Source organism: Convolutriloba macropyga, chromosome 13 (genome assembly GCF_964194025.1).
Source record: "Convolutriloba macropyga chromosome 13, txConMacr16.3, whole genome shotgun sequence".
NCBI classification, from domain to species: Eukaryota; Metazoa; Xenacoelomorpha; order Acoela; family Convolutidae; genus Convolutriloba; species Convolutriloba macropyga.
Genome location: NC_134480.1, coordinates 41,213,227 through 41,240,688, shown reverse-complemented (window position 1 = coordinate 41,240,688; position 27,462 = coordinate 41,213,227). Strand labels below are relative to the sequence as shown.

Below are 27,462 nucleotides of genomic sequence, written 5' to 3'. Positions count from 1 at the left end.
TGAATTTTTTGGAACACGAAAATTTGGTCCGTAATAGCATTAAAACAACATAACTCTTGACTAGTTCTGCTCAATTTTGCTCGGCTCTACAAAGTTAAACGCAGCTGAGACGGACCATTTTCTGATGCCATTTTTTCTGATTGAAGAAAAAATGTAACTGTTTCGACAAAGGGTTCGCAAAAACCCACATTGAACCAAGGCCTGGAATTAACCTTTTGAGTCTGGTACCTTACCCCTTGAACGTTGTGTTCGTTTTCGATATAATTTTTTTTTGTTAAAATTTAAGAACACTTTTTTGGTGAAGTTAAAAACGCAGTTATTTTTATAGCGACGGCACAATTGAACCCTGTACAGAGTCACGGCCTACTTTGTCGTAATTCGACATAACGCTACACAAAACCATTACTAATACTTTGATTCCGGCACGCTAGCTATGATGTAAGCTTCTCATCAAAAGTAGAATAAAAATTTCTAGATAATAATTTTGAAATTGATCGGGTCAAAAGTCTGCTTGTTTCGTTTCAACTCTAACAACAAAACTTGTCACAAAGTTTTTTAATTCAAGTGTTAATTGGTACATTAAATATCATCGAGCTATTGAACAAATAATAAAAAGAATTTGTCTGGGAAATTATAGTCAAGGACAAAATATTTATTGAAAAGTAGTTGACAATTAATTTCTAGCTGCGGGTCATTCTGGACTGGAAGAATCGCCTTATTGAGGCAAAAAATGCGACTATTGGATTGGACGATGACTCTTCTTGAGAACGCCGGTTGTTGGGGGTTTCAAGCAATGTCAGGATTTTGACAAAAGCGCTATCAACTCCTATAGAATCGCTTTTCGAAGAACATTCTACGTACTGGGCACCGATCTCTTTGGCCAAGGCTTTTCCCTCTTTTGTGGAAATTAGTTTGGACTGGTCTTCCGGGGTTGTGTATTCCAGTCTGAGGTCACATTTGAGCGCTGCTAGAGTTATTGGAACTTTGAGTGCATTCGTCGCATATTGATTTAGTTCCGGGTACCAGTCGCGACCTAAATTACCTCACTGATGTGAATAAAATTGGGAACGGCCTTGTCAGCCCGATAAAAATAATTCAAATCGGTGCTAGCGGAGTTGGCTCTTAATCAGGCAACCTTGTTGTATCAACGACGGATGTAAATGTATTAGAAATGTTTGGAAAAAGGGGTGATTTCTCAACTCAGTTTTGTGCATATAGTTATAGACAGCAGGCATCAACATAACTGAAAAAAAATAGTTTCATAACTTTTAACAATTTAAAACAAATTTCTAACCATTACGTCGCCAAACGTACAATTTTGTCGAGTAAATATAAGCGATTTTGTAAGCATTAACCGCGCCTGTGCTTTAAGATCAGGCTTATAAGCATGTGTGGACAGCACTGAGAGTAGGAGAAACTAGTTCCATTTCGCTCAAAAATGGATATATCAGTCACAATTATCCACAATGCGTAATTTTTTGCAATCGTGGATAATTGTGACAAAATTTTGTCACTATAGTCCTTTTATTGCTATCACATTTATTGACACATGAATGAATTTATTCGACCGAACACTAATTCTCCGTTTGTAATTTGTTTAATAGCCGCGAAGCGATAGCGGCTATTATTGTGGACATCGTGGTTTCTTTACAATCCAAGAATTGGATTGTATTCGTGCTCTGTCTTTTTTACAATTCAAAGAATTTGAATTGTATTGGGGCACTGTGTTTTTTTTTTTTAAGATGTGTTCACACATTTTTTAATGACTTTGATCTTTCAAAACCAGATAAACAGGTAAAGCCCAGCGGGCATTAAGTTTCATTAGAGGCCCAAAGTGAGCTTCAGTAGTTCTTCAAGTGCTTAGAGTGGTGCAGCTGCTGGTATGGCCTTAATTGAAGGTTAAAAGGTTATTTTTAGGAGTTTTTGGGCTAAATGTTGCAATTTTGCATGTTTTTTGTGTGATTTTTTTTATTTCTTTTTGTTTAAGTCTTACGTTGAAGTTTTTGAAAAATGATGAAGGCCTTTTGCGAGTCAAAATAACTTGTTATGACCATTTTATGAACTATATGTTTTTTGGTACTACGAATACAAACATGCAAAATGATACTAATTTTTGCAATTTTTTTCAAGGTTTTTTGAAAATTTTGTCATTTTGTGAGTTTTTCCAGCTTCAGGGGACAGGAAATGTCCTCTGTGGCTTGACAATAAAGCACTGCATGGTTTGTAGTAACAATAGATTGGTTTTCAACATTTTAATGTCTCGAAGTTTGGCATTTATAAAATAAAAAGTTTGCAATTTTTTCAAGGTTTCCTAAAGTTTTTGTCAATTTTTGATAATTTTCCATTCTCAAGTGGCAGAAAACCTATTCCACGGTCTGATAAAAAGTTATTGCATGGTTATTGGCTTCAATGGTTTTGTTATCAACAATTTTGCTTTCCGAATTTTTGAAATTTTTTTGATATATTTTGCAATTTTTTCAAGTTTTTTCAAAACATTTGTCTTATATTCAGTTTTCCTTGCCTCAGTAGCCAGCTAACCTCATCCAGGGTGTGATGATATGTTATTAGATAGCTGCTAGTTGGCAATTGAACAATTTTCAACATTTTAATAGAACGAATTTCTATTTTTTGAAATTTGAGATTTTTTCTGAAAGTTATTGCCTTTCAATCTTTGAACCAATGAATTTGAATGCCTGGAATCGGGTTAATGGATAGCCTCTAGATACTCAGAAATGATTCTGAAGATTTTAATATCATAATTTTCAGCAAAATTTCATTGAAGTTTGCAATTGATTTCCTTTTTTAAATTTTTCTGTCATTCTTGAGTTAATCGATCTTCCAGGGCCAATGAATTTTTTCAGGCCATGAAGATATAATAATGGTTTGATTTTAAAAACAAAACTTGATCTTGATCATATTCTTAAAATAGGTATTTTTAAAGGGATGAATTTTGCCTAAGGGGTAAAAGCTTCAAGAGTTTTAGTAATGAGTATATTTTTGTATAGTTTGTTTGATTGGTTTAATTTCTCAATTTTTTTAGATGAATTTTTTTGTGTTTTGGCTGGCTTTGTTCAATTGATCTGCTGGTCAGGTAGAGAACTTTCAAGTTTTTCATTCAATTCTTTGAATTGTATTTCAGGACTTGTCCTGCTTTGTTTTTTTATTTTTGTAAGATGTTTTCACACTTTTCATGACTTTGAGCTTTCAGAACGGGATAAACAGGTAGAGCTCAGCGGGCATCAACTTTCATTAGAGGCCCTTAGACGCGTTTAATAGTCTTTCAATTGCTTAGAGTGGCGAAGCTACTGGGAAGGCCGTGATTTAAGGTTAAAAGGCCTTTTTAGGAGTTTTCGCCATTTTTCAAATTTTTTCGCCATTTTTTCAAATTTTTTGTAGGACCAGTCTAAAATTGACGTTAGTAAACGTTGATAAAATTTTTTTTCCAAGGCATAAATATTTTCCTTGACCGTTTTGAGAGCTATATGTTTTGGTACTCCAAATATAAACACGCAACTTCATACTAATTTTTTTAATTTAAAAGTTTTAATAAGTTTTTAAATTTTTTTTTGTCATTTTTTGAGCTTTTTTGGCCCTAGGTTTAGAGAAACCTGCTTCAGGGTTTAATAATAGGTTACTGCATTGTTTCTAGTGTTAATGGAAGGGTTTTTGAACATTTTAACATCACGAGTTTTTGCAATTTTTTGATGAAACTTGCAAGTTTTTTTGAAAGTGGTTTTCATTTTTTAGGTTTTTCAATCATCAAAGGCCACGGAATTTCCTCTGCGGTTGAATACTAGGTTACTGCATAGTTTGTAGTGGCAATGAATAAGTAACTACACATTTTTCTAGAGGTAATGGATTGGTTATCAATTTTTAATAACATGAGTTTTTGTAATATTTTGATAAAAATTAATTGTTTTTTTTCAATATTTCTGAAAATTGTTGTTCCAAATTTATTGACCTTTATGAGCCAGTGAAACTATTTAAGGTTTGAAATAAAAAATACTTTATAGTTTCTGGAGAAAATGAAACAGTTCTGAAGATGTTAAAATCACGAATTTTAGCATTATTTGGTTAAAATTTTTAATTGTTTTTTAATTTAAAATTGTTTTGCCATTTCTGAGTTTAACTATCTTTACTGGCCAACAAAACTTTTTAGGTCTTGCATGTGGGTTATATGGCAGAACACCACAGACCAAAAAATGGTTTTGAACATCTTATTGCCGCAAAATTTAGAAAGTTTCTTTTAATTTTGCACCTGTCTATCTTATTTCTTTAGGTGTTTCAATTCATTTAAGGCCACGAGCGTCTATCGCGGCTATTTTCCGGCAATCTGCCGGCTATGTTTATCTTAATCAGTTTTATTAATTTAATTGTTCTGACTAGTACAAGTTACTGAAGAACACTTAAGTGACATAATAATGTCAAAAGGATGGTAATGTTTCGGTGAAAAGTCACTCTGTAACCGTTCGTGAACATTGCTTACGTTAAATGTCTATAATTGCTTCGGAATTTTGTAACTCGAGTCAGCGCCTCCTCTCTGTTGCAATTAATCACGATTCAAATTTTAGACAAAATGTGGATAATTGTGGCCACAGAATGTCACAAATGTCCACTTAAGGCGAAAATTTCTAATTATGCACTTTTGGCGACGTAATGATCTAAGAGTTAAACATCTGATAATTAATTCTAAGCTTTGATATGTCCACTGATAATATGAAAAAGTGTTAGAGTAGATTTTTCTTTAGAAATAAATTAAGTAACTTGCCTATTTCAATAGCTGAAATTCATTCAAGTGATGAAAATAGTTCAAAATGGAATGAATCTGTTTTTAGTTGGAGATAATTAATCAGATAATAATTAATCAGTTAGAGAAAATTGTACAGAGATGATTGAAATATAGAGAGATCTGTGTGTCATTAAGTACGCCAGCAAAATAAGCAAGCTATCTGACTCATTTTTCGATTTTGCTTTCTAGGACAGTGCACCTTTAAACGAATCCGTAAAAACGTCAAAAATGAAAAATACAATCAATACTTTTGTAAATGTGTTCTTTTACTAAGGAGACTCAAATGGAAAGTTTGCGCTCTCTAGGAAAGCTTGTACGAAATCTATTTACAGGAACAAATAGCAAAAGTAGAGCACTTCAAATTAGATTAACTGATTCTTAAATGGTGAAACAAACAGCATGCACGGTTATTTGAATCGTAAAAACATTTATTTCTTCGAAACAGAAAAAAGCACTTTTTCTTAGTTTCAAATAGCTCAATTGTGCTTCATCAATTTTCAACTATGTAATGAAACATCAAAAAAAACTTTAAACCACATAATGCTGTTCTTAAAAACCCTTGGCACTACTGGGCCAGCGCTCGCGGCTTTGAGTTTTTATTCAATTAGAGTTCCCAGAACTTTACTTCACGTTTATCAGGAACTGCTTAAGTTTTTCACATATGACACACACATTTGTCTGAAAAATAATTTGACAAACCGAAAGTAATCCCCCATTTAAGAAACAACAAAATTGATGTGTATTCAAGCCGTTTGCAATTGAACACTAACATAGTCCTCCTATTCAGTTCCCATTCTAGATCTGTGTAAAATCTGGTTCAAGAAAGATACAGTATTGAGTTCAGCCTGCCATTACAATCAGCTAAATCGATTTTTGGAAGTCCGTCTAATAGAAAACAGCTTCTATGTTTTCCTTAAAAACAATTACTAATTTTAAGAGCTTGTATTACACAATTTCACCAAAGTTTGTTTGCTTTCTGAAAAATAAAACTTGCCAGTTTTTTCATAATTAATTTATCGTTCTTAATAACTAACTATCTTGTGCCGACTTGTTCCAATTGTTTTTACAATGAAGGTCTTTCAGATTCACAATGAAGCTCATTTTGCCAATCTGTTTGTAAAAGTTTGATCGGTTCTGTTCTGCTGAGTTTTGCTGAGCGGTGGTTGTCTTACTAAATTTTATCATAATATTTTACCAGTGGAACTTTTTCTATAATAAGTTCTTAGTAGAAGTAGTTATGTCATAATGAGAATGTCTCTTGCCTTTTCATAAATATTAGCAGAAAATACATCAATGTCCCTTTAAGTTTTTCGTAGAAATGTTGCATGTTTTTGTTCAAAAAAATTTGGCAGAAGACATGTCCAATAGTAAAAAACAATTAGAGGCCCTAAACAAATTTCTTGTGGTACGCCACAAAAACAACGGCATCGAAAAAAGTACCATTACCATTTAGTTTTACTCTCTGTTCTGAGTTTGAACCAAAAACAATTTAAACAATCGCTTGACAATTTTTGAATTTTTTTTCCTCATATCCATAAAATTAAATCCTAGGAAAAATTAAGGAAAAATTCGAAACTTGCAAGTGTTAAATACCTTTACTTTGTTTTGAATTGTCGGAAATGGTTTCAACGGTGTCAGGACATTTTGACCCAATGCCATTATACCCAATGCCATTATACCCAATGCCATTATACCCAATGCGAATATACCCAATGCCATTATACCCAATGTACTTTGATATTTTCGTTTAATAATCCGACAACAAATTAGCAGTCGCTATTACCGGTTTGTTTTAAGATTCTTAATGGTCATTGCCATGCCTCAGCGGCCCGTGGGACTTGATGTGAATCTATCACAACCAAACATGAGATTAAATTATCCGCTTTTTAAATCATACGTGTTAGAGCTATTTCCTGCTAATTAGTACTCGGCTTATGGAACGAAAATATCAATGTGAATTGGGTATAATGGCATTGGGTAATAATGTAGAACGGCATTTGTTGCTGACTTGTTTTTTGCGGAACAAAAAACGTCTGCTATTGGTCACAGAGACGGCGCTAAGAATTATTTGAATGTATTGGAGTTACAGAATTATTTCGATTGTTTTTGCTTTCACTTTTTTGTTCATTTTTGAAACGTGGTCTAACATGAACAACTTTAAATTTAATTGGACAGTGGTCTGGTTTAAGGTGACACTTGCGAGAAAATTTTATGAAGAATTCCACTGCCAGCCTGCCTAATTTAGTCAACCGAGCTGCAATTTCGCATAGTTCTGCCTGTTTGGTGTTAACGGGAGAAACAATAACAGAGAACAACTCTTATATAGTTACCTGTCTGAAATGAAATCGAAATTGTGTTTTAACGTTCTGATGCTCGCAAGTAATACCTGAACCATTAAACATTTTAGGTTCGGTAAAAGATCTTTTTTAAGAAATTTATTTTTTTTCTCCAGTGTCTTTTAATTTCTGTCAGTTTTTTTTCTGATTTCAGCAATCGTAGTAATTTTATGAACAGGATTAGCTATTCGAATAATTATCGTACAGCAGGAGAGCATTTTGTTGAAAAAATTACTGCAAAAAGTGTTGACCGCGTCTCTTAGTTTCTTGCTGAAGAATATACGCATACCTTTAAACAGTTTTTACATCTCGTTGTGAAGATTTTGTTTTCGCAACACTTAAACCTTTAAGTTTCTTTTTTTGTTTCGTTTGAGGGATAATTTTGACTCAAAGCGGTCGAGAAAAATATCCAGGTGTCGAGTTATAACCAGGTGTCGCTACACGGGTTTTTAAAATGCCAATGAACAGAGAACATGATTGAGTTTAAATAAGCTGTCGCCAATTTGATTTGTTAAAGGAATACAACGATCAATTAGCAAGCAACTTGTATCAGTGCAGGTTCCGTGCGGGTTCCTATCTGATAACAATTTGGAGGCTGCAATTGAATTCAAAGTTGTCAAATTTTTTGCTCCCTTTTGTTGACATCAAGTCACCGAGCTGAATTATTTTATCTGATATCACGTACCTAGCTCCAAGTGCTCTTCAGTACTGGGCCAGTATAAATGCAATTCCTCATCATTACTGAATCTTAGACTGATTCTTGTCACTTTTTTGAGTAGTCAGACTTGCGTTCAGTCTGATCTTACAATGGCCAGACTTGGGCAAAGTGCAAAAACAAAGTTTAGTACGGTGATCGAACCCACTATCTCGCGCTCCCTAGACGTTCGTTCTCCTTCCTGCGCAACCGTGACTATTGCTTGTTTGCCTTTTGCGCCGTTAATATACGCTTGAAAGAAACAAATTTCCAGCGAGAAAGCGAGTAAAATATATTACATGGGAGACTTGCATTTACAATTGCCCAGTACTGATTTACACTTGGAGTTCGGTACGGGATTCCATGTGCTCCTGATAATTCTATACTAAGTTGGTACCAGAAATATTCTCCCAAAATTTTATTTGGGCAATGTGAAACTTTTACAATTAAATTTTTTTGAAAAAGGCCGTGGCTTTCAACCCAAAATTATTCGAATATTCGAAGAAAGTGTCCTCAATAACTTCAAAATTTGACCTAATACAGGCTCAAAATTTTTGGAACAGAAAATGCAATGACTCCGCGCTTAGATGCCCCTGTTTATACCTGCTACAATACACATCTTGACTGTTTGTTCATGATAAATAAGACAAAAACCTTTGCTTAGGGTGGAATGAAAACAGTTACCAAAGGCCGCCTTAAGAAAATCAGTTGCCGGCTTCGGCGGTAATAGTAATTAAATAACGTAATTATTAATACTTACGAATATCATCGAGAGAGTTCTTATCGTTGATTCCGTAGCAGAGCAGAATGGCATTTGCTTCCCTGTAGCTGAGAAGTCTGATGTCTTTGTATTCCATCTAAAACACGTTGCCTAAGTGATACGTGGATCTTTTCCGTTCCCTTTTCCCTTCCCTCTCCCCCAGCTTAGTGGGTGCATGTTATTCGCAACCCCCAGACGCACGTGCCATATTTTTACATAATAATTTACTATGGAATGACACGTGCTCAGTAACTGGGGGTTGCACAACGTACTGTGTGTGTGTGTGTGTGTGGGGGGGGGGGGGGGGGAGGGGGGGCTGTAGTTACAAATAGAAATGTTTCTGATAATCAATTGGGTGAATACATGAACTTGTTTAAAAACTTAAAGAAACACCCTCAACCGTATTTGAATCTATTCTTTATGGGACCTCGATGCCTAAAATTTTAACCCTCGCCTCCTCGCCTACCTCGCAATTCCCCCACAATGCCCATGCAGTATTTTTTAACCAGTAATGTAGTAATGTGTTTTATAAAAAGTTTCTGCTATCAGTATTATCCAAACTTGGTTTGAATCAGCTTGATAAGGCATTACCTCGTCTTATTTCCATTCAAATAAATACCGTAGCCAATAGTAGGCGTCAATGATTTCGTTTTAATTTCATAGTTCCTTGTAGTCATTTTGATGCTATTTAGTCAATTCAAAAACAAGGCAAAACTTTGGTTTATACAGATTTGTTTTCTTTGATTTTCTATTTAATCAGATATATTTTCAGAGAAATGTAAAAATAAACATCTGAACTTAAAATTGAAAATTTTTCGTCTGCTTTTTACATTTACTATCTTTGTTCTCGATCTGAATAAGATTTATAAACAAAAAAACAAACAAACAAAAAATTTATAAAAACTTACAATCGACTTCGTTTACTTCATCCATCAATCTGTTACTTATTGTACTTTGCTTTTGCGTATCATGTTTTCCAGAAAGTGAGAGTTCTGTTTTGATCAGATTTTAACTTTAAATAAGTGGAGTTTAATGTAATCGAACAAATTCAAAATACAATGCTGCAAAATTTTATACTCCAGTCAATCTTCAGCCTCTGTCGAGTGCGAAGGTGTCATCTGCGTACTACAGTAAATGTTAGATGGGGTTTTGGGAAAAAACCACGGAAAAGACAATTTAGGTAGAAAATAAACACCAATGAAAAATACACGCATTTGATTGTTTACGGGCAGTCGATTTAGCCCGTTTGATCATAGCTCGCTGGCCCTGACGATGTTTTAGCTGCTCAATAGGTTTGATATGCAACTATCACAAGCGAACACGTCTAAAATACGATTTTAAAATGGGGGTTTATGTCCGTGGTGTTAATTTCCGTGGGGTTCATTTCCGCGCGTTTATGTTTCCTATCTAAAATGTTTGTATCTATTTGATTTTTTGTGGGGGTTTATTTCCTAGACCCGGTAGTTGGATTTCTTATGGGCATCGTCAACACAATGATTGAACAGTATTGGATCAAGTAATATCTCTAGTAGTATTTATTGTCGTGGTCGATAACACGGGTCAAAGAATTCAATAAGTTGAATTTTAATTTAAATTTTGAACTGAAAATATACAAAAAATAGCTTGTATTTATAGTTGTTATCTATGCGAAAGTATACAGAGAAAATTTAGATTAGCTAAAAAATATTTTACATGACTGGCCCGTGAATAGATCTTAACTCCGAATCCCGGAGGTGATATTCTATTTTCATCAACATTTCATGAGAATCATATATGGCTTGGGTACAATCGAGTTCATTAGTTGGAGGTCGGTGGATGTTAGAATCAGGTTTCTGTTGGTGGGAGAATTTACTTCTGACATATGATTGATAGGTCAATAAGATAATGATAGCGCCAAAACAAAATTAGAATTGAGTTTAGTTTTGTAGCCATTACTTATCGACACAGCAATAAAGTTCGTCAGGTAAGTTCTTCTTTCGTTCTTTGAAACTTTAATAAAACTTCTAAGTTTCTTGATGTTTCATTGAAACCATCACATCCTCCCTCCTTTTTTAAGCAAGTTTGTGGGTATAGGTTCTCCAAATCTGTCAGGTTGTTTTCTGTTCCTGGTTGATGTTCGTGCAGGCTCTGAGGTTTCGGGTTGTTGGTGCTCTGCAGATGATGTGGCTGCAGAAGCTTCATCTTGATGTGAAGGTCCCACATCTGTGTTCTGAGGTTGTAGTTCTGATTGAGATATGGTCTCCTCCACTGCTGGTTCAGTTTTCACATTGTCCTCGTCTAGTCTCGCAATTTGGTTGTCGCTCACTAGAATGGTCCGTGCTGAGTTTTCGGGCTGTATGAAAGATGTGTTCAAGCCCTTCCTGATGATGAAGGTAGCAGGAACTGTCTTTGTGTTTTCGTTGGCCTTGAATAGAATGGGTTCGCACAAGTCGAAATCTGCTATTGCTGATAGTCTCACTCTGCGTCCCAACAAGAGTTCAACTGGAGTTTTGCTCCTCGTCTTTGAAGTGTTGCGATGTGTCATCAGTGCCCTTTGCAGGAATGCTCCAAATGACACATTAAGGTTGGGAATCCACGCTTGAAGTGACCGCTTCACTGTCTGAACTGCTCTTTCAGCTAGTCCATTAGCTCTTGGATGATAGACGGGTGATTCTATTTTCTTAATTCGCAGTGATTCACACCACTGTTTAAGGTCACCACTTACAAATTCAGGACCATTATCAGAAACTAAATTTTTTGGTATTCCGAATCTTGCAAAGACTTGACTAAGATATATTTTAACTGTTTCTGATGTTCTATTTCCCGCGGGGAAGGCCTCTATCCAACCAGAACCCGCGTCAACAATTACTAAGATATTGCCTTGGTCATGAGCATAACCCCAGTCCATGTGGAGCCGTTCCCAAACGTCGGCTTCTGGCCACGTAGAGACTGTTTTTCCCAGGCTAGGCCTGTTCAGTTGACAATTCTTACATTTACTAACAAAGTGTTGAACGTCTTGGGTAATGCCAGGCCACCATACTATCATTATGACTGATGGCTCAGTTGCATTCTTGCCGGGATGTGTCTCAGGCGCTTTTGCCAAAACCAAGTGTCGTAATTTGGGTGGAATGAAAGGAACAACACCTCTGAAGATGATTCCATTATGTAAAATAAGTGCACCTTTCTGTTGTTCGAATCCTTTTTCCGCTTCTGAACATTGTTTCTAATTGCCGCTTTTGATTCGTTTCATTATGTCCTGGAGGAGTATGTTTGTTGCAAGTGCAAGTAGTTCAGTTTTGATTTCTGCTTGGGTCATCAAATCACTGTGGGCGAAGTAGATGTTATTGATTGCGAAGCACAGTCGATCGTTGTCCGATTCGTCTTCATCAAAATCCATTCTGCTCAAAGCTTCTGCATCTTCTGCATGGGTTATCTGCCCTACTGGTGCGTACTTCAACTCATAGTGGAAACCCATTAGAGCTATTGCCCATCTTGTGATTCTCGCTGATGCTATCTTCGGGATCTCCTCGTCTGGTGAAAAGAGATATTTGAGTGGTTTGTGTTCAGTCTGTAGAGTAAATCGTATTTCAAGAGGGAATTGTTTTTAGTAATGTGACCACAAACACAATTGCCAGTGCTTCCCGCTCTATGTTCGACTAGTTTTGCTCTGTTGGAGTCAATTTTCTTGATACTTATATGACTGGATGTCCTTCTTGCCAAAAGAACCCCGCCAATGGCTTTTTCAGAGGCGTCAGTAGTAACTGTTGCTTCTTCTTGTAGACTATATGGCTGTACTAGTGGGTTAGCACATAATTCATTTTTCATGTCTTCAAAAGCTTTTTGTTGAATTTTGCCCCATAAGTAATAGTTTTTTATGTTATTTAGGGGTCGCATTTTTGTTGCAAAATCAGGAATCATTCTTCCGTAAAAATTAGCTAGCGCAACAAACGATTCGAGTTGTTTGTTGTTAGTTGGTGCTTTTGCATTTTTTATTTTTTCAACATGTTTGGGATCTGGTGCTATTCCCTCCTTGGAAATGGAGTATCCCAAAAAGCTAACGCTATCGACTGGTTTTGAGTTAGATTTTTTCTCATCAATAGTAAAATTTTTCTCACGTAGTCGACTCTTGACTGCAAGCATTCTCTTGTCGAACTGCTCCTTGGTAGTTCCATACACCAATACATCGTCTTGAAAGATCACAACACCTTTGATTCCTTTGAGTGTTGATTCGATGCATTTCTGGAAGGTTGAAGAAGAGTTTTTCAATCCCTGATGTAGTCGGCACATCTTGAACAATCCCTGAGATGTGTTGATTGTGCATATATCTTTTGCTTCTTCGTCAAGTTCAATTTGATAATAGGCATCTGAGAGGTCAATTTTGGCAAAGTATGAGGCCCCATGTAGGTTGTGGAAGATCGTCTCCATGTCTGGTATTGGGTAGTCCTCATCCATGACCTTGCCATTGATGTGCACTTTCAAGTCCACGCAAAGTCTCATTTCTCCACTCTTCTTTCTCTGCCACAACACTGGAGATGCATTAGTGACTCCTGGCTGTACCGGTTGAAGAATGCCTTGGCTGACCATTTGTTCCAGCTTCTCTGTGACCTTGTCTTGAAGAGGTAGAGGTTTTTTTCTGGCTTTGCAGAACATTGGCTATGTTCCTGGTATCAGCTTCACATGAGCTTTGTAACCCTTCACAGCAGGTAGGTGCTCGGCTTTGATGTTGTTCACAACGTGCTTGGGTAGAAGGTCTCTACGAAGTAGTCCAAATTCTTTATAAGACTGCACAACTGCAAGTTGTTTTTGCGTGAGCCTGCTTCCGTTCCACTCAACGTCACAAGTAAGTGATCCCAGAAGCGTTAATTGATGACCATCATAAGCTTCAAGATGTCTTATCTTACCATCCAACTGAGGTTTACCAAGCTCAGTCCATATTTTTGATGATATCACTGTGCTATCTGCACCTGTGTCTACATGCATTTTTACTTGCAGTTATTTATGGAGATATATTCGCATGTCTCAGACATGCTAAACATTTGTTCTTTAGTATAAAACATTCCCATCTCGGATGCTGGAGATGCTTGATCTGAGGAAACATTTTCTTCTTCGCAAAAGTTATTCTGTTTATTGTACTTACCTGAATTTGGTTGGGGTTTGCTTCTACACATTTTTGAGTAGTGTCCCACCTTTTCACAGGAGTTGCATTTTTTACTTAGCGCTGGACAGGGTCTACTAGAGTGTGGCCTACCTCCACACCTAGTGTACATGTTGTTGTTTTTATTGGCCGTAATTTTTTCATTTGATTTTCGAAAGTTCTTTTTGAAGGTAAACCCAACTTCTTCTTTCACATTAAAGGGCTTATTAACTGATGAAGAACTTGCAAAAGCCACTGCTTGACTTCTGAACTGTAAGTTCTTGGTCATTTCAGTAACCGACATTGCTGTCTTTGCTTTAATACCGTCTAGTAGTCTAAGTTTTGCTTCAGGGTCCCTCAAACCTGTGATAAACTTTATTTCTACAAATTCCTCTTCGGGGTTGGTCGCTGTTTTCAGTTTTTCGAAGTCACACTAGCGTGCTTCTTCTCTAAGACGTGCTAGGAAGTCGTCGTCTGACTCCCTTACACCTTGTAATACGGACAGAAGAAATTTAGCCCTTTCTGCCGTTACTACTCTCTCTTTAGGAGAATTATAATTTTGAATCGCCATTCTGATGTCTTTATACGGAGTGTCTATCAAATTCCTAGGACTCATCATGCTCCTAAGTTTAATAATCGCATCTTAACCGCACATACTAAGGAAGAGGTTGGTTACCTGTAGATCCTGTACAGTGCCATCGTTGTTGACCTTGTCCTCTTTCTTCTCTGCGCGACATTTCGCCACAAAAGACATAATCCACGCAGTAGCTGATTTTGCATTCTGTAGATCCAAAATTTGTCTGTCTGTAGCTGGTCTTGACACCATTGTCGTGGTCAATAACACGGGTCAAATAACTCAATAATTTGAATTTTAATTTAAACTTTGAACTGAAAATATGCAAAAATTAGCTTGTATTTATAGTGGTTATCTATGCGAAAATATACAGAGAAAATTTAGATGAGCTAAAAATATTTTACATGATTGGCACGTGAATAGATCTTAACTCCGAATCCCGGAGGTGATTTTCTATTTTCATCAACATTTCATGAGACTCATATATGGCTTGGATACAATCGAGTTCATTAGTTGGAGGTCGGTGGATGTTAGAATCAGGTTTCTGTTGGTGGGAGAATTTACTTCTGACATATGATTGATAGGTCAATAAGATAATGATAGCGCCAAAACAAAATTAGAATTGAGTTTAGTTATGTGGCCATTACTTATCGACACAGCAATAAAGTTCGTCAGGTAAGTTCTTCTTTCGTTATTTGAAATTTAATAAAGAAAACTTCTAAGTTTCTTGATGTTTCTCTGAAACCATCACATCCTCCCTCCTTTTTTAAGCAAGTTTGTGGGTACAGGTTCTCCAAATCTGTCGGGTTGTTTTCTGTTTCTTGTTGATGCTAGTGAAGGCTCTAAGGTTTCGGGTTGTTGGTGCTCTGCAGATGATGTGGCTGCAGAAGCTTCATCTTGAAGTGAAGGTTCCACATCTGTGCTCTGAAGTTGTTGTTCTGATTGAGATAAGGTCTCCTCCACTGCTGGTTCAGTTTTCACATTGTCCTCGTCTAGTCTTGCAATTTGGATGCCGCTCACTAGAATAGTCCGTGCTGAGTTTTCGGGCTGTATGAAAGATGTGTTCAAGCCAACCAGAGCCAGCCAACCCCAACAATTACTAAGATATTGCCTTGGTCTTTAACATAACCCCAGTCCATGTGGAGCCGTTCCCAAACGTCGGTTTCTGGCCACGTAGAGACTATTTTTCCCAGGCTAGACCTGTTCTATTGACAATTCTTGCATTTACTAACAAATTGTTGAACGTCTTGGGTAGTCTCAGGCCACCATGCTATCATTATGACTGATGCCTCAGTTGCATTCTTGCCGGGATGTGTCTCAGGCGCTTTTGCCAAAACCAAGTGTCGTAGTTTGGGTGGAATGAAAGGAACAACACCTGTGAAGATGATTCCATTATGTAAAATAAGTGCACCTTTCTGTTGTTCGAATCCTTTTTCCGCTTCTGAACATTGTTTCTAATTGCCGCTTTTGATTCGTTTCATTATGTCCTGGAGGAGTCTGTTTGTTGCAAGTTCAGTTTTGATTTCTGCTTGGGTCATCAAATCACTGTGGGCGAAGTAGATGTTATTGATTGCGAAGCACAGTCGTTCGTTGTCCAATTCGTCTTCGTCAAAATCCATTCTGCTCAAAGCTTCTGCATCTTCTGCATGGGGTATCTGCTCTACTGGTGGGTACTTCAACTCATAGTGGAAATCCATTAGAGCTATTGCCCATCTTGTGATTCTCGCTGATGCTATCTTCGGGATCTTCTCGTTTGGTGAAAAAAGATATTTGAGTGGTTTGTGTTCAGTCTGTAGAGTAAATCGTCTTTCAAGAGGGAATTGTTTTAGTAATGTGACCACAAACACAATTGCCAGTGCTTCCCGCTCTATGTTCGACTAGTTTTGCTCTGTTGGAGTCAATTTTATTGATACTTATATGACTGGATGTCCTTCTTGCGAAAGAACCCCGCCAATGGCTTTTTCAGAGGCGTCAGTAGTAACTGTTGCTTCTTTTTGTAGACTATATGGCTGTACTAGTGGGTTGGCACATAATTCATGTTTTATGTCTTCAAAGGTTTTTGTTGCATTTTGCCCCATGAGAAATTGCTTTTTTTCATGTTATTTAGGGGTAGCATTTTTGTTGCAAAATCAGGAGTCATTCTTCCGTAAAAATTAGCTAGCCCAACAAACGATTCGAGTTGTTTGTTGTTAGTTGGTGCTTTTGCATTTTATATTTTTTCAACATGTTTGGGATCTGGTGCTATTCCCTCCTTGGAAATGGAGTATCCCAAAAAGCTATCGCTATCGACTGGTTTTGAGTTAGATTTTGTCTCATTAATAGTAAAATTTTTCTCACGTAGTCGACTCTTGACTGCAAGCATTCTCTTGTCGAACTGCTCCTTGGTAGTTCCATACACCAATACATCGTCTTGAAAGATCACAACACCTTTGATTCCTTTGAGTGTTGATTCGATGCATTTCTGGAAGGTTGAAGAAGAGTTTTTCAATCCCTGATGTAGTCGGCACATCTTGAACAATCCCCGAGATGTGTTGATTGTGCATATATCTTTTGCTTCTTCGTCAAGTTCAATTTGATAATAGGCATCTGAGAGGTCAATGTTGGCAAAGTATGAGGTCCCATGTAGGTTGTGGAAGATCGTCTCCATGTCTGGTATTGGGTAGTCATCATCCATGACCTTGCCATTGATGTGCACTTTCAAGTCCACGCAAAGTCTCATTTCTCCACTCTTCTTTCTCTGCCACAACACTGGAGATGCATTAGTGACTCCTGGCTGTACCGGTTGAAGGATGCCTTGGCTGACCATTTGTTCCAGCTTCTCTGTGACCTTGTCTTGAAGAGGTAGAGGTATTTTTCTGGCTTTGCAGAACATTGGCTATGTTCCTGGTTTCAGCTTCACATGAGCTTTGTAACACTTCACAGCAGGTAGGTGCTCGGCTTTGATGTTGTTCACAACGTGCTTGGGTAGAAGGTCTACCAAGTAGTCCAAATTCTTTATAAGACTGCACAACTGCAAGTTGTTTTTGCGTGAGCCTGCTTTCGTTCCACTCAATGTCACAAGTAAGTGATCCCAGAATCGTTAATTGATGACCATCATAAGCTTCAAGATGTCTTATCTTACCATCCAACTGAGGTTTACCAAGCTCAGTCCATATTTTTGATGATATCACTGTGCTATCTGCACCTGTGTCTACATGCATTTTTTCTTTGCAGTTATTTATTTAGATATATTCCCATGCCACAGACATGCTAAACATTTGTTCTTTAGTATAAAACATTCCCATCTCGGATGCTGGAGACGCTTGATCTGAGGAAACATTTTCTTCTTCGCAAAAGTTATTCTGTTTGTTGCACTTACCTGAATTTTGTTGGGGTTTGCTTCTACACATTTTTGAGAAGTGTCCCACCTTTTCACAGGTGTTGCATTTTTTACTTAGCGCTGGACAGGGTCTACTAGAGTGTGGCTTACCTCTACACCTAGTGCACATGTTGTTGTTTTTATTAACCGTAATTTTTTCATTTGGTTTTCGAAAGGTCTTTTTGAAAGTGAACCAAAGTGAACCACAGAAAAAAAGTTCGTCAGGTAAGTTCTTCTTTGGTTCTTTGAAACTTTAATAAAGAAAACTTCTAAGTTTCTCGATGTTTCTCTGAAACCATCACATATTGCTTGTTTCCCAAATTATCATTGTTAAGCAGTGATTCCTCTGTCTAAAATATGCATAGCATCACATGCATCACAAGTTTATATCATTATGTTAAAAAATTGGGGGTTTCCTTGTTTATTGTTAGAAATTTGATCCAAATATCGTCTTGAACTTAGTAGAATTATTAGAAAGAAAGTTTAATTTACCAGATTACAAAGACAAGATCATATTTGATTCTAGTCACAAAATTTACATAATTGAATCGTCAAATAATGGTTCTTAGAATCACTATTCGGTTCAAACTGGTGAATCTAAATAACTAGTTTTAGAGTGAGATTATTTGATGTATTGATTATTCTTCCCAGCACATTTTGATTGATTATGATACCACCGGAAATGTGAAAAGATTCTTTGAAAAGCGTAAGTGCATACTTTTTATGGTATGCTTTGTGACTGATTTCTAGGAAATTTGCCGAGAAAAACCATAATGGGTAACCCTTGCGACCCCCCACTGTAAATCATTGTGCTATGATTTGTGTAGTGTCTTGATTTTCTCGCAGTGATAATGGTTATATATACAAATGATTTTTGAGTCTTTTTTTCATCCCCAAAATCAAATCGACATCTTGATATTATAATCAGATCCCTCCTGTAAATCTCTAAAATCTACTGTAAAAAATCATTTTGTTATTCTCTCATATTGAGATAATAATTTTTGTACACAGTTAGAAGTGATTTTTTTCCGCTTGCGAAAATCTTTAACCCAACAGGTTATGGGCCCAGCAAGTCATTAACTTAATTTCTAAAACAAAACTAACGTTGTTGACAGTCATAATATTTTCTTCTCAGTATCTTTTCTCTTCACAATTGTTTTGCCTGCTCAAACTACGTTCGATCAACAGACAGTGAAGTTGTTGAACTACACAGGAGAAGCACAGGACTTTCCAATCTGGAGCACAAGATTTGTGGCAACGATGCAGACGAAGGGACTCTACAAATCACTACTTGGACAGAGGAACAACCCAATGAGCCTGCACCACTAGCCAATGGACAAGCAGAGATGAGAAGATGAACCACAAGATTGTGAAGGATGCTTGTGAGCAGGAAGTTGCAGAGATCAAGGAAACATTGTGAGGTGGCACTTACTCTAGATGCAACAACCCTCACGCTGATGAGACATGACTGTAAGGGAGATGACGGCATCGGAGATGGATCAAAAGCTTGGAAGCTTTTGCAGGAGAGAATTCAGAGTGTGGAGACGCCGACAGTGGTATTTTAGTGGCACAGCTTGTCGACTGCAGCTCGAGGACTCTGAGGATTTGGAGAGTTTCTTTGTCAGATGACGGGAGCAGTCTCAGAGACCCTCTCCAACGCCTTGGTCCTCAATGGTCTGCCAAGGAAATATAAAAGTTTTTTTCGCAAGAAAGCTTCAACCCGGTAACGAACTTCACAGAGCTGAGGAAAAGGCTGCAGAACTTCCAAGAGAACACAGCACAGAGACACAAGGGACAGATTGGTTCAGTAGCACTGTCAGTTCAAGAAGGGACGCAAGATAGGAAACTGCTTTGTGAGTGCAATCTCCGGACACTTTGTCAAGGACTGCAGGAGGAAGAGGACAACATAATTCAGCAAATGTGGTGAGAAAGGCCACTTAGACAGGACATGCAAGAGATAAAGGGATGGAGGCAAACATGAGTCAGTGCCGATAGGTCCAACATTGGCTACGGCAGACGAGGAATACTGGGTAGCTCTTACCCAGTGGAAGACAGCAGGCATTCTAGTGGACAGTATTTGTGAAGATCACAAAAGAACAAACATCGGAGCGCTCCTAGAACTTGTGCTCATTCAATCAGCAGTCAAAAATCCCTACGGAGTGGCTTCCAGAGTGGTGGGCAGAGGCTGTGTGAGGATCAACTTGTGCTGAAAAAGAAGATTTTCAATGCAAACTCGCCTCATACCTCCTATCAGTCTCAAGATGCACGCAGTTGGGACATGGCTTCACTTTCGTGAAAGGAAATAGCTGCATGAAACTGCAGAAGGGAACTCAGGTAAAACAACCACGAGAAAATAATATGTTTTATTTTCCATGCAGCGTTCTAGAGTTCAAGATGAGTCCCAACAGCGTGAAACTTGACAGTGAAAGGAAGTGGCACAGACGAATGGGTCAATTGAATTGAACGAATGTGATCAGGAGTGCATCAGAGACAGTGTGGAAAAATGATGATGTATGCAATGTGTACGCATTGGACAAGATTACAAAGACTCAAGTACGAAGAGTGGTACAGACCCAAACAGAAGAGAAGCTGGAGAGGTTGTTCACAGAACTGATCGGACTTTTCAGGTTAGAGTTACTGTCAGGGTTCCGGTTCTGCATTGTGTTTGCAGACCATTACACCACGAAGTTTGTGTTTGTGGACCTGCTTAAGGCAAAAAATTGAAGCACTGGCCCGCCTGAAGAAGTTTGTACTCAGTGTGGGGACGACCAAGAAGCTGAGGCAAGACAATGCGAAAGAGTTTCTCTCAAATCAATTCAAGATGTACTGCTTAAATGCTATTCTACAGAAGCAGATCATACCAGAGATGCCAGAACAGAATGCGTTAGCTAAGAAGTCCAACACGACGATGCTTGAGATTGCTCATTGACTCAGGACTTCCCAAGATTTTGGGGAGCAGTGATTCTTCACTCAACAAGGAGCAGAAACGTGGTTGTGATACAAGGAGAAAAAAAAAGTTCAGCAGAGCTGGTGCAACGTATAAAACCTAAGCTTTCAATTAGTAATTTATCTTTTTTTGGTTGCACATTCTTCATGAGGAAAAAGGACAGAGACGTCAGCAAACCTGAACCCATGACACTGGAACAAAAGATTGTGGGTTACACTGAAAGAGACAACGAATGTCTGGTGTACGTACCCAATACAAGCTAGGTGGTGGCAGTTCGAGATGAGATCATCAAGGAGTCCGAAGTCAGCTCACTCCTTGACAACACAGAGACACCCGACTGACTAGATGAAGGGTTAAAGTAACTGGAGATCTGACATCCAGATTATAAACATCAACACGATGGAAAAAAGAGAAAAAGAGCTCGTCTAATGTACTAAAGGTCGATTGGCATGAAGCAGAGAGCTTGAACACTCAGGAAACGAAACTGAGACGATTTGCTTCGATTTTGAGGGAGTAGTTCACTAGATGATTCATCTACTGCGTCATGAGGTAGTCTCGGAGACTCGGAGTCACTGGAAGACAGTGACACAGAGAACTTATCACAATCAGTATTAGTTGGCTCCTTTGAAGAGGCACAGGAGCTCACTGACAGGGCAGAGCCCAGACTAAGGACACGAGCATGGAATGTTCCTCAATGCTTTGGAGAATTCAGGACCCTTCTTGTTCTGACAGGCTGACTATGAGGTTCCCAAAACAGTCTACGAAGCCAAGCAAGGTGACGATTGGGACTAGTGTTACCGGGTAATGAAGCAGGAGGAGGTCAAGTCTCTCCAAGATAACAACGTTTGGAATCTAGTGAAACCACCCACAGAAAGGGACGTCATACCGGGGAAATATTCTACAAAGTGAGATTGAGACGAGTGGTTAAGACGACAAATACAAAGCAGGCTACGAAGTGGAAAGACTGGACAACTTTGAGACTTTTGAGCCTACCGCTAAGCCAGAGACATTCAGGAGTTTACTTCAACTATCACTAAAGCAGGGCCATGTGAGGCACCAGTTTAATGTCAAGAGGGTTAAGCACTCACCAGTAAAAGAAGTCTATCTGGAACAGCCACAGGAGTTCCTAAGACAACGATCAGATGGAGGGAAGTATTTTTACTGCATAAACCAATTTATGGTTTGCAAAAGGATGCTTAAAACTGGTATAAGGATTTGGCAAAGTTTCTACATAGACAGGGTTTCACCAGAAGCAGGAACGATCATTGCTTGTTCGCGATGGCAGAGAAAGAGGGTCACATCTTCATCTTGGTCTGGGTTGAGGATATCATAGTAGCTTCAAGAAGCATGACAGTAATTTCACTGTCAACATTTGATCAACATGTCACAGAAAAGACAGATGAAGGCTACACTGGTTTGTGGGTCTAAGAATCATACAATAATAGGGCAAAGTCACAGTCGACCAAGAACGCTACATAGAGACAAGGCTTGAGCGGTTTCAAATGGATCAATGTAAACCCTCAAGAACTCCAGCTGATTTGAATTTGAAACTCCAGACAGCACACAACAGAGACGAAGTGGAACAAAAGTATCTACAGAAACTTGGTTGGATCACTTTTGTATCTGGCCAACTGAGGCCAGACATCATGTTCACGGTCAAAATTCTGTCCAGACAGATGAATGCACCTACCAATCAACACTGGCTATCCGGAAAACAACAACTGCGATAACTTCAAGGTTCAAATTTACACAAAAGAGGCTAGTTATGATTTTGTGGTGGAAAGTGATTCAGACTGGTCTGGTGAGTTAAATGACAGAAAATCAATGACGGGCTATTATTTCATGCTCAACGGACGTGGCACAGCACTCAGCCGGGGTGACAAGCAGCAGGCCACAGTTGCTCTTCCTTCGTCAGAAGCAGAATATCATGGCATGGCAGCAGCAGCTGAAGAGGCATTGTATCTGAAACAACTTCTGGAGGTTTACGGCATCCAACAGAAACATCCAATAGCAATTGGAGAGGACTACCAGAGTAGTATCAAATTGTGCCAAAACTCAGTCTTGCACAAGAGGAGCAAACAATTTGAGACAAGATTTCACTTCATTCAAGACAAGACGGAAGATGTGAGTATTTCAATTCATTAATTTCCTACTGACAAAATCGCAGTCGACATCTTTACGAAATCCTTACACTAATCGAAGGTGGAAAATCAGAACAGTTTGATGGGTACAGACTCTACGCAATCAGCTCAACTCTGATCGGCCGTGTTTGAAATCCGCTCAAGCTATAATCTTGAACTTAGTTAGGACTCATAGATAGAAATTTTAACTTACCAGATTACAAAGACAGGAGCAAATTTGGTTCTAGTCATAAAATTTATAAAAATGATTCTTCAATTTATGGTGTTTAGAATCAGTATTCGGTACAAACTGGTGAATCTAGATAACTATTATTAGAGTGAGATTGTTTGATGTTTTGATTATTCTTCCCAGCACGTATTTATTGATTATGATACCACCGGAAATGTGAACGAATTCTCAGAAAAGTGTAAATGCATACCATCTATGGTACTCCTGCGACTGATTTCTAGAAAATTTGCAGAGGTAAACCTTAATGGGTAACCCTGCGACCCCCACTGTAAATCATGGTGCTAAGATTTGTTTAGTATCTTGACTTTCTCGCACTGATATCTGTCATCGGCAAAAATCTTGCAAGATCTTTCAAGATAACCGTTGGAGTTGGACTAGGGTGGTATTTGTAAACTTTTTGTAACAAAACACCTCTAATTTCGCAAAACAAACACTTATCAGTACAGAAATGAGCATTTGGCCACAAATATTTAAATAACAAGTTTCTTCCAAGGGGAGGGGGAGGAGAATAAGAGGTTACATATTTTCAAGGCTTAAATTTTAAATGGGAAAATGCCAAAATTAAAAACGGATGTATCGGTGGATAAAAACGGCATCAATTATTATATGCAAGTCTTAATTTATGGAAACATAGTCAGCTTTCGTACCTGACCAGCGGTGTCTTTGATCTTGAGCGAGTACGGGATTCCGCTCCTAGGACTTGTGAAGTTGCACTTGTAGTCATCGAACACAGTCGGATCCAGGTTGTCTTGAAAGAATCCCCGGACGTACCTCACAATGCAAGTAGTCTTCCCAGCACCGCTCTTTCCCACAACACAAATAGTGACCTGTCTAATCCCATCTTTACTGTTCCCCCCTCCTTGACCTCCAGACATGGTTTGAAGGAATTACTGGAACTTTTCTGATTATTCTATGCCAGCCAATAGGTAGTACTAATAGTGCTCTAATAGCCAGCAAATAATCTTTAGATTAGAGTTGTCGTCAACTTTTGTGAATGGGAGTCCTTGATGTTGTCCTCTGAGGTTAGTTTGGGGTCAATTAGGACCGCGTTGAGTTCAAACAGATTGACTTCCTTCCCGTATTGAGAAACAAGCGTAAATCAATAAATACAAAAAGAAAAACTTAAAAAGTAATTTGCTACACTCGTGGATTTTCATGAAAGTAAAAAAAACTTGCGTTTTTTCCCGATTTTTCACTTTTATTTGTGTTTTAAGTTTCAATTTGTTTTAAGTTTTTATAAGTTCTTCAATTTTATAAGTTTTAAGTTTCAATTTGTTTTCATCAGTTCTGTTCACATCAACTACAGAATTTATTTTACTCTCTCGTTTTTGCTTATCAGTGGCCTACGTATTCCTCTTATCCGATATTTGTAGACTAGAAGTCGTTTTATGCAGAGTATAAGCTAATTCTGAAAATGTTGTCCATATTCGTTTCCTCCAATTTCCTTGATAAGAAGTATCATTGCAAATTTTTCACGGCATTCATCTAAATCGCTTCTGACTTGCAATAAAGTTGGAAGAGATCAGCCTGGCTCAAAAACGAACAATTTTTTGTCTGCGCAAAAAAACGTTTCATTTCTTCGATTGGTATTACTAGTGCAGATGGTGAAAATCTGATACTCGAAAACTAGATGAATTGTAATCGCTTAAAAAAGCAAAGAATTTGACCCGGAGATTGGTGGCAGAGAAAAGTAGCGCTGAAACAGTCTGGAGACATTCTGTTTTTTTAGGATGGCCAGTACTCTGTTCATGTAACAATTTACACGGGCCGGTCTTGATTTTTGAAAAAAAAACTTACTGCATGAAAAATAATATGTTCAGCTTAACTGCCGCCCACAAGGCTTTGCTTCATATACGATTCGAACATCCGCGTGAGTACTTGTATCATTTAATTTGCTTAGCAAGTCGTAACCACTAAGCTAATTAGGCTTTGTGGTAACTTCTACAAACTAGTTTATCTATAAATAGTGTTTATACTACTATATGATTACCAGTTTCACCGTACAAAAGTATGACGTCATTCTGCTCAGACTTAATTTTGGGTATTGAGTAATTTTCAGACTATACAGGATAAGCATCGGAGATGCAATGTCTCAGAACTGAATTAAGTCTTTACTCTTGAAATGTGCTGGTTCAGCGCCGCAATGCTCCGAGACTCAGGTCCGGGCATTTCCAACTCAATGATTTTTTTCACGATGAAAACAACAAAAAAACGAAAATATTGGAAGTTTTTAACTTTCCGCATCATTTGAAAACCATTTTTTTTAAAAAAACCCATGTTTGAAAAAGATTACAGTTCGGTTGAGCTAATACAACTTTGAGCTCAGTAGCAGTCTACTGTCCGCAACAATGCCTCTTATGCACTTTGGAATGTAAATTGTTTATCACAATGCAAATTCTTCATAAGTTGTATTCCATAGCTTTCTTTATTTATCTTAATTAACAGCGTGTATGATGAAATTGTTTGCGTTAAAAATAACTCTTTTGACAAATTGATCAACGTGTAGGCAACTTAAATTCTAATTAAATTTCTCTTCACTTTTGCAAATTTAGTTGCTAGAAAGACCTGAAAAATTACAAACAATTTCTTGAAATTAAGCTTTATGGAAACATTTTTATGCAAAGAACAAAATTTCTATAATATTACTAGAACTTGGGCGCCTAAATATTCTGCTGCAGTTCAATAGTTTTGAAGCAAGACGTCACAGATAGGTTGAATTGCAAATAATCTTGTGTTCACAAACTTTTTTAACCAGCGAATATTTTGACTAGTTTTGTCAGCTTAATTTTTTCCTATTGCAAGCTTTACAAATCGACACTATAAAGAAAAAAAATTTTAAAGAGGAATAAAAATTGTAGAAACTTGGAAATTTGGCAACCGTCTTATTAATTTCCTAACTCCCTTGTTATTCCAGAAAACAGTCAAATTGTTTATTATTACATCTTGAAATAACAAGTTTCGATCTTATAACATTCTTGATTTAAATGATGAACCTCTCTAATAACACTATTTTCAGAAAACTTTGCGTCTCCTCCTAAAAGATAACAAAAAACTGTTCATTTTTCACCTTGAATTTTATTTTTGTTCATCAAAAATAGTTGGAGCGAGAAAATGTTCAACAATCAACTTTAAAAATTTCAATATTTCTCTGTTATTCGTGTACCAATTGTGTTGATTTAGAACTTTACGGGCCGTTGCTATGTTCTACTTCTCTCATTGAAGGGTATTGGATTTTATTTTCCTTTCATTATAAATTCCAAACAACATTTTCAATATCTTTATATGTCAGTATGTATTCAAAGGCCGCAGAGATAAAAGTGTACACGAAGTCGCATCTAAAATGCTCTCTGCAATGTATTAAGATTGCAAAAAAGATTTTACCAAATAATTCAGTAAAATCACTATTACTCGCCTTTTATGTGTGGTAATTTGTACGTCAGACCCCTATGGAAGACCGATTTTGTCAATCAATAAAATGCACAGTCGCTCCATAATTCAGCAATTGAGAAAACTGTGGAGCTTTGGAAGACTGTGACAGCATACTGAGAAACTGCCGTTTTTTAAAATAGAAACGTCGTGCAGTTTCAGGAGTTTGGACTCTATTATATGTCTTTGCCTCAGTTTCTGATCTCTTTTGGCTTTAATGTTTTCCCATATGAGTTGATCACATAACTTATAGAGGAAAAATTTTTGCTACGCTGATGAAGAGGAGTAAAAAAATCCTTACAAGAATTTTTTACCCCTTTTGCTAAACATCCGTTTTGAAAGAAGTTTGTTTTTTTTTCAGCCTTGCGACATATTTAATCTTTCACTAAAGTTTTCAAAAGAACTTTTGGATCTATTCTGTTTCGCCCCCCCCCCCCAAGCTTAGTGAGCATAAATTTTTTATGAACCCCAGGCGCACGTGCTATTTTCTTACATAGAAACGTGCTATATAACAACATAAAATTTGCAACTGGGGGTCATAAAAAACACTGGGGGGGGGGGGGGGGGGGGGAACAGAATAGATCCGACCGAACTTTCATAAGTTTGCAATTACGTTTGAAAGAAACAAAATCTCTAACAAGAAATTGAAAGTAGTAACCATTTTACTTAAAATAACAAACTGAAAAATTTATTCTCTATACGGGATGATCGTAAAAATGGGTAAAAGCGATAAATAAGGAATGCAGAAACTGATAAGTAGTAACAATAAGTCTGCTGGTTATAACTAGTTATAACCAACATAAGTATTTGCTGTTCATGTTCCTAAGGTATGAAACTCTGACTTTAAACTTAGTTAAGTTCTAATAACTCTTGCGAGAAATAGAGAAAGAGAGAAAATTGTAAAGATTAGGACTTGTTTGAAACGTAACGAAAACTACGAAAGTTACTGACTTGAGTTTGTGACAATCATGAACGATGTTTGTCCTAACCAAACAGATTAAATTGGACGAATTTCACATTGTTAAATTACAACAACCTTGCTATGATTGTGACTTACATACTATAGTTAGTATTTCCTTCTGTCAAACTACCAAT

The 27,462-nt window shown here is 37.5% G+C and overlaps 3 protein-coding genes across 8 annotated transcripts in view; 1 reads left to right on the top strand and 2 right to left on the bottom strand.

Moving 5' to 3' along the window:
- Nucleotides 1–27,462, bottom strand: part of LOC142352235 (nucleoporin p54-like) — a 608,913-nt gene that overhangs the window by 286,482 nt on the left and 294,969 nt on the right. The gene's annotated exons all lie outside the window — the stretch shown is intronic.
- The window catches only part of LOC142352231 (nephrocystin-1-like), a 181,398-nt gene that overhangs the window by 13,334 nt on the left and 140,602 nt on the right, over nt 1–27,462 (top strand). The window lies entirely within an intron of this gene.
- On the bottom strand, nt 541–27,340 carry LOC142351479 (ras-like GTP-binding protein RhoL). 2 transcript variants are annotated; one of them, XM_075403516.1, is made up of 4 exons: nt 27,069–27,340; nt 23,589–24,013; nt 8,580–8,676; nt 541–1,033 (listed from the first exon to the last, which is right to left on the bottom strand). In XM_075403516.1, the coding sequence occupies exons 2-4, from the start codon at nt 23,814–23,816 to the stop codon at nt 681–683; spliced, it is 678 nt and encodes a 225-aa protein (XP_075259631.1). In that variant the 5' UTR covers nt 23,817–24,013; nt 27,069–27,340; the 3' UTR covers nt 541–680. The 2 variants fall into 2 exon arrangements, with proteins under 2 accessions (XP_075259631.1, XP_075259632.1); XM_075403517.1 differs by having other exon boundaries at nt 23,589–24,009.

Coding starts and splice junctions, on each gene's coding strand:
- LOC142351479 (XM_075403516.1), bottom strand. CDS start 23,816: ATGTCTGGAGGTCAAGGAGGGGGGAACAGTAAAGATGGGATTAGACAG. Junction 8,677..23,588: donor TCAAAGACACCGCTGGTCAG/GTACGAAAGCTG, acceptor AACGTGTTTTAG/ATGGAATACAAAGACATCAG. Junction 1,034..8,579: donor GAACTCTCTCGATGATATTC/GTAAGTATTAAT, acceptor GAGGTAATTTAG/GTCGCGACTGGTACCCGGAA.